This window comes from Vidua macroura, chromosome 3, assembly GCF_024509145.1.
Source record: "Vidua macroura isolate BioBank_ID:100142 chromosome 3, ASM2450914v1, whole genome shotgun sequence".
In the NCBI taxonomy this organism is placed as follows: Eukaryota; Metazoa; Chordata; class Aves; order Passeriformes; family Viduidae; genus Vidua; species Vidua macroura.
The window spans coordinates 83,809,618-83,822,387 of NC_071573.1; the positions used below are offsets into that span (position 1 = coordinate 83,809,618).

Sequence of the window (12,770 nt, forward strand, 5' to 3'; positions counted from 1 at the left end):
TTTTTAGAAAGAAATTACCTTAGAAGTAATTTATATAATTGTCCTGCAATGCCAAAAAAATCTGCATGTATCATTATAGTATGTTTTTACTAATGTTTATTTGGAGTCTGGTTGCAAGCACTCTCTGCCTTGTTTTTAATTTCTTATAATTAACTATACAAAAAATGGTATCATTAATCCACCTCTAGACAGAAGTAAACTTGGTTCAGTCAAGAATTGACAGTAAGTAATACAACCTAAAAAGCAACAAGAGAAATTAGGACTGAAATCATTCAAATTAGTAGGACAACATGGTCTAATAAATTAAGCACAGAACCAGAATCATGATTTCCTTTACTCCATTCTTCTTGCTTACTGAGTTTACAAAGAGAAAGCGCAGAAATTAACATTTTACAAATTATGAAATTTAAATAGATGAAAAGCTTAGAAGAAAAGAGGAGAGAAAACACAAAATAAAAATCAAATGCTGTCTTTCCTCTTGGGAGAATAAATGATGGAATTCTCCTAAGAATACTGTTTTTTCCAATACCCTAAACAAAATTATTTTTTAAAAAACAAACAAAAGAAAAAAAATCACAAAATAATTTTTGTTTTCCCCAATGTTCACCTTTCTTGAAGAGTACCTCTGCATATGAAAAGGAAATTATTAAAAGTTCTGTCCCTCTTTCCCAAGAAGATACACACAAAAATATTCCCTGCAACATCAGTTATGTAAACCTGCACAAACAGTTCCTTCGTTATACAACATGCTGGGTTTCCAGCTAATGGCTGTATTCATAAAAAAGGTACTTACTTGGATCATTTAGTTCAGATGGTCTTGTACTCCTCTGTCTTAAGCTTCCTGTAATTTTAGGATTTTTTGTCCCAGATATAAGACCAATTTTTCCATTCTGTCGTAACATAGAATGTCCTACAACCTCATTACTCAGCAGAATATCCGCTGGACCTTTTCCAACAGCAGAACTATAAAACTTCTTTGTGCTGAACCCTGTACCTGAAGATTTTTGCCCTGCTGAATTCTGATGTATTGAAGAACGTGATAAAGGTCCCACAGATTCGCTTAATGTCACAGTTTGTCTGGAGACTCTTTGCAAATCCTTTAGAGAAGCACTTTCACAATGTCGGCATTTGGTCTGATTTTCATTTGCTCTCCCACAATTTGGGCATTCAGTAGAATAATCTATCTGTTCCAAAAGCTAAAGGAGAAACAAACACACAATCAGTAATTGCAAGCAGAAAGACACAATTTCCAGATCTTGTACTTGATTTCTGTTCAGAATGAATCATACAATCACTTATGTTGGAAAAGACTCTGAATATCATCAAGTCCAATTATTAACACAGAACTCTCATCACTAAACCATATCCCCAGGTGCCATATCTACATGTCTGTTAAATATCTTTGGGGATGGTGACTCTATCACACACTTAGGCATCCTCTTTCAATGCTTGAAAACCCTTTTGGTGAAAAAAATTTTCATAATGTCCAGTGAAAATTGACAACTACATTAGCTATTACAGTAGGTGAGAAAACAAGCATCAAAACAGTTTAATTTTTTATTTCATTTAAGAAAATGAAAAATGTTCTAAAATGTTAATTTATGACAATTTTTAAAAGCAATTAATGTTAGACAATTCAGATTTTTTTTCTTGTATTTTCTTCTGTAAACAAAACCTTGCACACTGTTCAGATAAATATATCCATCAGCAAGATGGTCCAGTTACACCATTTCTGTAAAAACAGTTCCATGCGACAAAAATTAAGTAACCTAAGGATCCTTAGAGCAATACTGGACAGGATTTGAAGAAACCTTGTAGGTCAAATGTATTTGTCCTTCCAAGGTATCTTCTAAAAGCCTGGAAAGGCACACAGGAAAATTCATCGCTCAAGGGAGACAAAGAAAAGGCAAAGTACATATATTGCTCTAGAGTCAAGTGCCACAGAGAAGAAAATAGGACTTGAGGTACAGGAGATCCCCAAACTTTCAAGAAGCAAGCAGGGGCTACAAGGGAAAATGTATCCTCTCACTACAAAGACAGATGTCTTTTATGTTTCTTACATTTACCTGGTCCCACTTAATTTTGTATTACAAGTGTAGAGCTTGGACTTCTAAATCTGAGGGATTCAATACCAACATACGAACTACAGAACAAGTACCAAAGTGAATACAGGACATCTCTAGAGATGAAAATTTAGCGCATGTTATTGTCTCCTGGAGCACTGAATTCAAACGGTATAACCACTGTACTGTGAACTACTGGACAAATACCTACATCTCACCAAAACCTTTCAGAATCTACTTTGAAAACACAGCTTTCACAATTTAGACCGCTCCCCACTCCCAGCCATGAACACGCCTCCAAAAGAGGACTTCCACAGGTGTGGGAAGTAATTTCAACCCCCAAATTTAAAGGCAAAAATCATACAATGAGAGCATATTATTTTTACAAAACTTCTGCAATTTAACAAAGCTACACATAGAGAAACAGAAGCAAAAAAACTCAAAGTGATCAAATATATCAGACCCTTAAAATCTGAGCTGTGGGATGATAGCAAGTTACATGTAAACCAGCGTTGTGCCTTACTGCTGTTACAGGATGTAGTTCTTAGAAAGATACTGCTTATCACATTGAAGAATTTCAATCAGACATTAAAAATATTCAAGAGAAGGCAACTAGAGTACCTGGAGGATCTGATGTATAGAGCAATCGCACCCCTCTTCAACCACATGCCAAAAATTTTAAACCAGTTTTTTATTAACGTCATATTAATTAAGTAAATAAGCAATGGAAATTCCAAAGAGCATTACCAGGTGTTTCAAACAAAAGCTAAGCATATATAAAAATGATAGATCTTTTTTTTTTTTTTTTTTTTTTTAAACCAAGTTCTCCTTACAGGAAGTTTTGCTTTGATAGTCAAACAATGTGACCTGTATGTGTACACTATGAAACTTCCATAGTGGCCGGGGAAGCTGATAAAAAATACAGAGAGCCTTAAAGCAATTTCCAAAGTATCTTACATCTGATATTCAAACAATTTCCTGACAGAAACATCCTGGTTGGCTGCATGAAGACCAGAGAATGCCATTTGGATACCTAAGGAACTACTCTCACTGAAAAAGTGAGCAACTTAACAAAAAATACTTGCATCTTTGCAGTACTTTAATCTTTACTGTTTTAAGTACAGAAAATCGTGACACTGAAAAAATAAATCTGTCCAAGAGCAAAATATTTTTCCTCTATTTCAGCAAATTAAAATTATCAATCTCTGGTTTATCAGTCAGTATTCAATAAAATCAAGACTCCTTTTCTTTTCAGTGCAGCTTCTGTCTGTTCAAGTCAGAAAAGAAGTATTTCACAACTAGTAGCAACATTAGCACTTAAGTATCTGTATCACCATAACTTTTTTTGAATTATGTAAATCTTCCTCCCAACTCTATGGATTTTTAAAACATCAACATGCTTTACTCCTGAATGTCTGTTTTTAAAATATGCAACGTTTCAAATTCAACAAGAGTTTACATATTTTTTTAAATATAACCCACCTTTGACTGAGTTAAGCATTTTTTTGTAGCAGAAGATAGACTCAAGTCAGATTGATATGAATTGCAATGACCTTTCTGTCGCACCTTTCTTTTAATGTCAGATTCTGATTCAGAGTCATCTGTATTCTCCATTACACTGTCTAGAAGGGAAAAGATGCAAAAACATTAACAAGAAATGTCCACTCATATACTGTTATAATTATGAACATCTTATTTTTTTACATACACAAACTAAACAAATATATTTTCAGCCTCAAAAATCTACACTCTTTCAAATGTGTCATGATTTGTTGTATGACTAAAAAATAACAATTCCCGAAGCAACTTCAGAACGTAGTTTTAGTAATCCTATTACAGAGTCGCTCACTGACAATTTTTATCTTGTATCTTTGCAAGAGGCTTTGGATTCATAAATCTATGCTAACTTCACTGCAAATCAAATGGAGGGTCTACTGCCAAAAATAGGAGAGGATGCTAGATTATGCTATTAGACCACAAAACTTTTTTTAAGACTCTTTTTTTTTTTTAATATATATGAACACTTTTTCAGTATACATACTGATGGTCTCACAAACATCCCGCTATAAGAAGACATCTCAAAACTAAAAAAATGGCTCATTTTTGAAAAAAAATTAATAACAGGTGGGGTTTTTTCCTAACTTACTTTAGAGTCGTACTGCTGAAGATCTACTTAACATTAGCCTAAAATGGCACAGCAGAACAACTTGCCAGTGCAGGTGACTATGCAGCTGAGCAGCAGGTAGACAGACTGTATCTATGCTAACAAAGCTTAACAAAACACAGCGTATTTTCTTTTCCAGTTTCACTATTTCCACACCTGAAACCAAACGATATTTTTTCTACTGCACCTCCAACAGTGAGGTTGTTGCATCTAACAACAATGTAAGAGCATGTTTCAGCAGAGGTACAGAGCTGATGCTGGTTCTTTTATTAACTCCCTCAGTGTATGAACACACTTCATACCAACTGCTGGTTACTACATAGCATTTTTCTTGTACTAACACTGCTACAGAAGTTCCTCAACAATAATTCACAAACAAACTGGGGGTTTGGGCTCAGACTAGTTAACTCCAGAGATCTGTTCCATCTCCAATTTTATGATCCCAAATCTTCCCTATTTCTGTTGCTTTCAAAATAACTGAAGCCTAATTTAAAATTATTACATGACTGAACTAGTTGCAGAAATCTGTCAAGAAGAGCAAAACCATCCCTTCATGCACAAACTTGTACAAAACTGGAATAACACGATCTAAGGCTGTAAGTAGATATAACAAAGGTTATATAAGATTTGGCAACACACCCACCCAAATCAGGTATTAAAAAAATTATTCTGCTTTGAAGAAATGAGAACTCTAAAGATAACTTACCCACTCCTTGAGACCGTGGTAATCTAATGTGGTCTGCTTCCACTTTCTGAAGCTGAGGTGGGTATTCTTTTCTGGAAAATGAATAAGACGTATGGTTGTTCTTTTAACAGACACCATTATAATTGAGTCACAATTATACATGAACAAAACAAACCGGAAATGCATCTGAAAGCTAAAAATAAGTAACTTCTCCTATTACATGCTATTTGTACACATAAAAAAGTATTACCAGAATGATACAAACAACCACAATAAATGTCTTGGAAGTGTTTCTGATCTGAATCTCCTCTATAATAATCAACAGTTCTGGAGTCTGTCATTTTTATATCCAAGTTTCCAAATATTGAAGCCTGCATCTTCCCCTTCTCCTCATTCATGAAATACAAGACAGATACTTTAAAAAGCCAAGAATAGAAACAACTATTATTTTAATATAAAAGTAGATTCCACAAGTTCCACAACTTAAAAAACAGGAAGAAAAGATGCAAAACAGAGGAAGGAGATTCGATATCAAAAACTGCTGTGGCCAAAAACCAGAAAGAGCAACACAGCAGACATGGATCCTATATATTTGTTTTAAAAATATTGAAATATAGACAAATTACTGGATAGTAAGTATTTTGTTGGTATAACTTGTATAATATAGCAACATTTGAGTCTCCTGAAAGATGTTTTCAGTTTGCACACATGTGTGTCAAATCATGCTGATAGCAAATTAGGATTCCTGAAGCTCAGTGCACGTGGGTTACTGTTTTTAGCACTTGTCTTTCTTTCTCAGTGCTCTGAGCACTACAGCTCAGATCCTATTCTTGTCATGACAGAGGATGGCACACATCTGAAACACAGGAGGCCTTGTCAACAAACTCACCAGAAACTGGTTTTATTGGAAAGTTAAGCACTGGGCTGCAAATGGGTCACACATGTCTCATACTACTACCTCTGATTACAAGGACATTAATCAAACAGCTGCAGGCAGTAACACCACCACTAACAGCTACATTTTGAAGACCCATCTGACAAAAATTTGGCTATGGCTGAAGTAAACTTTAGCTTCAGTTATAAGATTTTGTTTCTTTCAGCACACCATTTCCTAATATACATCAAATGATAAAACCTTTGCATTTTCTTCATTTGTAGATAACATTATTAATTTATATCTTTGGAACAAGATTAATCTATGATGCCCTTTGAGACACTTCTTGCCTAATACCAAACACATTTGAATGTGTTGATGGGCTGCAGCTTTAAAGAAAATTCTGACAGAAAGAAGGCTTGAAAAACAAGCATGGCTACTCAGAATGTAGAGATGTCACAGTACTTTCTCATGACTGCTGGCAAACGTATCACAGATGATGATTAGGTAATTTATTTATTACTGATTGTGTCAAATGTGTTTCTGAAACAATCCTTCTGCCCCAGAATTTTTAAAATCAAAACTGGAAACTCAGTTTGAATATTTATTAATAAATTCAATGCATTATTTTTTTAGATAATTTTCCTTAAAAATTCAAACACGTGGAATTACTTTAAGGCAGAATTAGTGGAACTAAAAGGCAGAGCTCAAACTCATAATTATGAGAAGCTGTACTATCAAAACCAATGCTCATGACATTCTAAAAAATTTAAAAAAGCTGTAACATCATTTTAGATTTGAAAAATAGAAATACTGCAGTAAGGGTGTGCAAGCTGTTGCATCACTTGTAATAACTATCTTTCACTAGTATTTCATAACAGTAAGTCTTGTTTTGAACATAATTACTTCTAGAAAAATAATTTTCTATAAGATGTCTAAAAAAACTTAAATGATATTTAAGAGAAACAATATTGAAACTATTTGTCATTTAACTGAAAGCAAACAATAAAGCAAATCATATGGCAGATACAGAGTACTAAAATTTATTTTAAAATGTAGTTCACAATTCAAGGTATCTGCATATTTCTAACTTAGAACTTTTCTTCTAAGAACCATACATTTGTATTACATTTTTGGCATGCAAAATGTATTTATTTTATTAAGATTATAAATTCATTATTTATCATATAAGGCTAAGTAATTCTTTTACAATAAATGAGAATACACTAGCATTATCTACCCCCACCTGAATTTTATGTTAGCAGTATAGACTCCTGTTTATAGCTATTAAACAACCAAACACTTGCAAGAATACAGAGGCTGTAGCAGAAGAAAAAAAGGGTATCTTTCCTCTCCCACAATATAGTACTTATACACTCACAGTGCACAAGCAACACCCAAACCCAAGTCACAAAAAAACAGGTCCAAGACAACTGAGGCTTCCCAATACACTTTAGTGTGGTTAGCAATTCAAAGTCAGGCTTGAAGTTACTTTGAATTAGAAAGAAAAGTGAAGACAACTTTAAAGACTATCTAATTTGAGATTTCAGCTAAAAAAATTTTAAAAAATAATGCTTTCTTGGAGACAGTGACAGCCCTTCCACAAGAGGGCAGCAACTTTGGGCACCTTATACTACTTTCCTTTCCTGAAAAACCCACAAAGAGAAAGGGAGAGCACACCACCATTAAGTTTTTACAGACTAGAAAACAAAGTTGCCCTTCTGGGCACGGTATTTGCTGCTGCCTGAACAGCTGCAGATCCATTAATACCTTCTCCAGTAAAATACTTAGTACACTGAGCCAATTAATTGTGAGTGCAGAAACAGACGGGGAAATAGGTTGTTTTTTAAATCAAACATTATATCTACCTTTAAAAGGACTAACTGAAAAAGAAAAAAAAATCTTAGGACATACTTAAGAACATACAGCACTTCTAAACAAATCCCTTCTTGCTGTTAAACCCTGACCAAAACTGAGTCTTCCATTTCAATGGGAATAATTGAGGGATCAAACAGCTGAGCTGATCACGATGCAAGATTACCTATATAATACTGTGTCTAACAGTTAAAAAAACAATGCTCAGAGGTGAAATAATTTTAGACATCTTGTTTATGTCCTAGATTATAAGAACTTCTAATACCTTTAAGTACAAGGGAATTAGACAAGTATTTGATAAAAAGCAATCTCAGGAAGTAGTAAAGCACCAAACAGCAAAACACTGATTATAGGAGCACAAAAGATCAAGCTTTTTCTGTAACACACCGGACTGAAATACTCAGGTAGTCTGGACAGTGCAGCATCATGAACTTTTGACATATTTTAACTGCTAGATGCCACGATATTCTTGAGTAAGCATGTTTTGCCCAGACAGAATGGTGTCACTGATTTCGTATTTTCAGCAAACATTCATTATTACTGCTATGTTCTCTTGCTGATGGAATTGGACCTTAGTGTCTTCACACCAGCCTGGTAGACAGACCTTTATGAAACTCTCCAGACAAAGTGACATTTTCACTTAAAATTTTTTCTCTAGGAAAATAAAAACCAGAAATGTGGTGGGGGGAATGAGGGAAAGGGGCAGCTCCATAATTTCTGTCTATGCCAGAAAGCAAATAAACATGAAGAAACATCGTATCTGGGAATTTGGGATGGAATGCTACCTACAATTTGGTACAAGCCACATCAAAAAGGCTGCACCAGCTCCTAATTTTGTTGAGGTGCAGGGCTTATACAAGAGCTGTGTTTAATGCACAGCCTGGCTCTTTGAGAGGCTGCCTTATTCAGCCTTTCCTCTACTTCTGTATGCATTATTTGGAGATGTATCACTGCAGGCAGGCTGTTGGTTTCTACATCATTACACAAAAAGAGAGGAAAGCACAATAAGATTGAAGCACAAAGCTGCTGAGGTGAGATTTGCCTTCAGCACGTGTTAGAGGAAGAGAAGAGTACAAAAGCCAAAGGCTGAAAAGAGAAGCAGCAGCACAGGGAACAGGGTTTTCAGAACACAGGTCAGCAACCCCATTTGGCCCAGAAAGTCAGGAGCTGCTGCTGCACTTATCGTGACAGTAATGATTAAAGCAAAATTTAGCAGCTCCTGCCTACATCATCTTCCCCTGCTAGGACAACAACAAAAAGCAGGCAAAGAAAAAGGAACATATCCAGTAGTACTGGATGAAGAAGCTGCAGGTGACCCCATGAGAAAATTAAGATCACACCAGCAGGGAACTCAAACCTTTTCTTCTATGCCATACAGCAACACTAACTGACTGATGAGTATCTATTTGATAGTTCTTTTAAAAGTAACAAAAGACAGTAAAACAGAAAGGTTTGATTTTTTGAATTTGAAACAAATATAGAAAATCCTAAATTCAGAAAGAACTGTGCTATTTATATCATTATTAGTTAAACATTACCTGGTATCAAGCTCATACTGCCAAAAGCCACCTACACAGACAGGATATTTACAAAAACTCAACGACTTCATTACTATCAAGAAAATATTTCCGCTAACATGTAACTTTAAGCTATATATGAAGAAAAATAAATGTATGGCATTTCATACTGCTAACAAAATATTAACAGCAGTAAACCAGATGCAAAACAAGTTAGAAATTAGCCCAAAATGAACAATAAAAACCCAGTGTGTCAAGTTTTGCTGTACATTTTCTGTTAACTGTTTTAATAGATGCACTTCATGAACAAAATATACACAGTAATGCAATAAAAACCTTTAATGCAATTCAAATCAAGCTGAGATGATGGAGTGAGAGCTGTTAAACAGCCCACTAAGAGCTTCAGAAACATTTTACTAAGATGCTTCAAAACTATGCTATTACACAAAGTTTGCTGCTCTACAAAAAGAATTAGCACTGAATTCTTAAAATCTAGAGAATGTTTATGCAATTTTGCATTGGATATATAAATAAATTTCCAGTGGAGAATTACCCAAAATCACAGTAACACAGCATTTCTTAGAGATGAATGTAAAGGTCCTTTTTCAATAAAAGCGAGTAAGTGAACCATAAAAACAGAACTAAAAGCAATCAACCCCTATCACATATGAGTAGATATGATCGACTGGATTGAATATTCTTTAACTAGCATTAATATAGCACTCTATCAGTTCATTTTCTTAATGCTTATTGCCATGCTCATTTGATCAACAGTAAGCTTACCTTTCCTTTCGGTCCAGATTGCTTAAAATATGAAAAAAGAAAAAAACACATAAGATGTAAAGCCCCACATGTGTTGCACATCACTAAATGCAAAAGTTATTAAATATAAATTGTAACTGTTTCATTGTTTTTCACTCACCAGTCTAATTTTCAAACAAGCATTATAATTTTTTCACCACATCTTTGTCAAAATAATTAGAAATGCACAAACACTACTTCACAAACAGCAACAGTCAGTGGTCTAAATACTACATTGACTTGACGCTTTTTCAATGAGTAGAATTTTATTAACTCTGAACTTAACCTGGCCATCTCACTTTACTTACAATGCAGAAGCCATTAAGATAGAATTCTAATACACTAATTATAATCAAGCCTCATTTCCAATCACAGAACCATTAAGTTTGGAAAAGACCCCTAAGACAGAGGTCAACCACTAAAACAATTCCTGACTGCCATGCAAAAGAGAAAAAATTATGTAAGAACTTGTATCCAACTAATAAAAAAATATATGTGTTTAAATTGAGAAGCAAATTTCAGCAACAATCTTTAAATATTTCAGAAACCACACAGAATGGCTAGAGAAGGGTAAATGGAAACCTTCTTCTGAGGTTTAGGCCAAAAAAAGAAATCTCCCAAAAGAACCTAGGATCTAGGGCCACTAGTTTACAAGCATCTCCATTAACATGAGTTACCACAGAAATGAATGTAGCTGATGCTCACAATTCTGGTCCTTTGTACACCAAGACTGACATAACAATAAATCTAACTAAGTGTAGCACACAGACAATTTGAAAATAGCATCTACATATCTTGTATCTCTTCAAAATTTGCAATATGGAATGCTGTAAGCTTTTAATCTATGTGACTGTTCCTCCCAAACATCAAAAGCCTAACAAACCTCTGACATACATGCATTACATTAACTGTATTCTGTAACAGAACAAATTCAAATTGTTTCCTGTTTTACTTCAGCCAAACTAAACAGAGTAATGATATTGTATAGTAACAAAAATTCATCCTCCTTTCCTTTTCACAAACAGTACACTCACAAGAATAGAGCAAAATAATTCTCCTGTTACTCAGAAAACAGCAGGAGTGGAAGCAAAGCAGGTAAGAACGTAGTCCTGATAATCCTACAGAGTGCAGTATGAAAGCACATTCCACCTCCAGAGTGCTCTGGGAAGAGAGTAAAGGACTTCAAAACTAGATGTGACCATGGCAATTTAAAACTGGGCTGGTAGGTAATGAGCCAGTGCTGTGTGAAGGTGGAGAAGAATTGCTCCTAGCTAGAGCTAGCCTTTACTAACAATAAACGCTGCTTTTGTGCAGGTCACACACCAGTTTATCAATCCAGTCAGATCCAAACAATGTCTGGATGGAGCCACATCCTGTATCCTTGCATCCTGTGCAGTTAGCATGTAACCTGGATTAACTGTTTACAGGTGCCTCAAAGAGTCACCAGTCACCCTGTTAAGGAACACATACCTAATGCTAAGGAAACTTAACAGAAGGGAAAAAATTTCCAGAATGCCTGATATTATGCACTATCATGACATCACTTGTGTAAAATTCCTCACCAATATAATGCATTTAAAGGAATTCTCATTTTTATACGTCAGGAGAATTAAGAGATGAGAATTCTGGACTGATGACTGTTCCCACCAACTGCTTCATGCAGCTCATGCATAAGATTTGTTAAACATGCAGTACATACATGCTATTTCAATGCCAAGTCTGGAAAAACAGTCAGTCAATAGCATAAGACAGACTATGCATCCATTAAATGAAGCAAAATAGTGTGAACCAACTACAACACTAGAGCAAGCTGTATCTGAAAATCTGTTGTATCAGACATTAACAAATTTTAATTTAATCCCCAGATTCCACTGGAAAAAAACATGAATATTTATCATAATATTATTTTGAAATAACAAATTTTGTTGTGCTAGAAACTTGCATTTTACATATGAGTGCAACAGATACTCAGACAGACTAAGTTAACATGCATGTGCAAAAAAATTGCAGGAGATAAGAAATGTAGTACAAGTCATACACAAATACAACTTGATAGAGATTATAACTGAGCTCATAATCAGCTTGCTCCATGTGACACCATCCCCACCCAAAGAACCCAGTGTAAGTAACAGAATCTGTTACGTCAGCGCCAGAAACTAAAATTTCTCTATTTATTTAATAATGTTTTTATTTTTTATTATCTTTCCAAGAACATACCATTGATTTTAAGAACAATATATTAGATTAGATAAAATTATTTTCCCTATGTTGTTACTGATCATCACACCATAAAACAATCTACAAATGCAAAAAATTAACAGAACACAACTTTGTAAGACCTGCAAATTAGCATAGGAAAACAAAAACAAAACAAAACCCAAAAATGAGCATAGGAAAACGGAACCCAACAATTTAGAGCCTAATTTCCATGCTATCAGCTCTTCTGTCTTGATATATACCTAGAATTTTTTTCTTGGTTTGCCACTTACATTTTTCTGCAAATAGTCCTTTTTGAGAAATCACCATCAGCAGTTACTTTTAAACTCAACTATTGCCTAATGTCAGCACAGACTAGCCAAAAAAGGATATAAAAAAATTCCTACACAAGTAAAAATATAAGACCGAAATATATTACCCAGTTTATATTGTTTGGAATTTCATATTATGGTCAGTTTTAAATAGTTCTATTTTAATTGGCTTTTTTCTGACTATTGCCTTCTCACTCAGAAACATGTTTTTAACATCAAGTAGCCCTGAAATCTCTCTTATTAATTAAAAAAAAAGAGTCTGT

The 12,770-nt window shown here is 34.5% G+C and overlaps 1 protein-coding gene across 3 annotated transcripts in view; it reads right to left on the reverse strand.

Moving 5' to 3' along the window:
* SENP6 (SUMO specific peptidase 6) overlaps positions 1 to 12,770 on the reverse strand; it is a 73,380-nt gene that overhangs the window by 25,769 nt on the left and 34,841 nt on the right. For 2 of the 3 annotated variants that reach the window (XM_053973763.1, XM_053973764.1), the window contains exons 6-8: positions 4,934 to 5,004; positions 3,546 to 3,685; positions 794 to 1,196 (exon numbers count right to left, since the gene is read on the reverse strand). In XM_053973763.1, the coding sequence (XP_053829738.1) occupies positions 794 to 1,196; positions 3,546 to 3,685; positions 4,934 to 5,004 (614 nt within the window). Of the gene's footprint in view, positions 1 to 793; positions 1,197 to 3,545; positions 3,686 to 4,933; positions 5,005 to 9,961; positions 9,983 to 12,770 lie in introns of all 3 variants that reach the window. The other variant, XM_053973762.1, reaches the window with a different exon arrangement.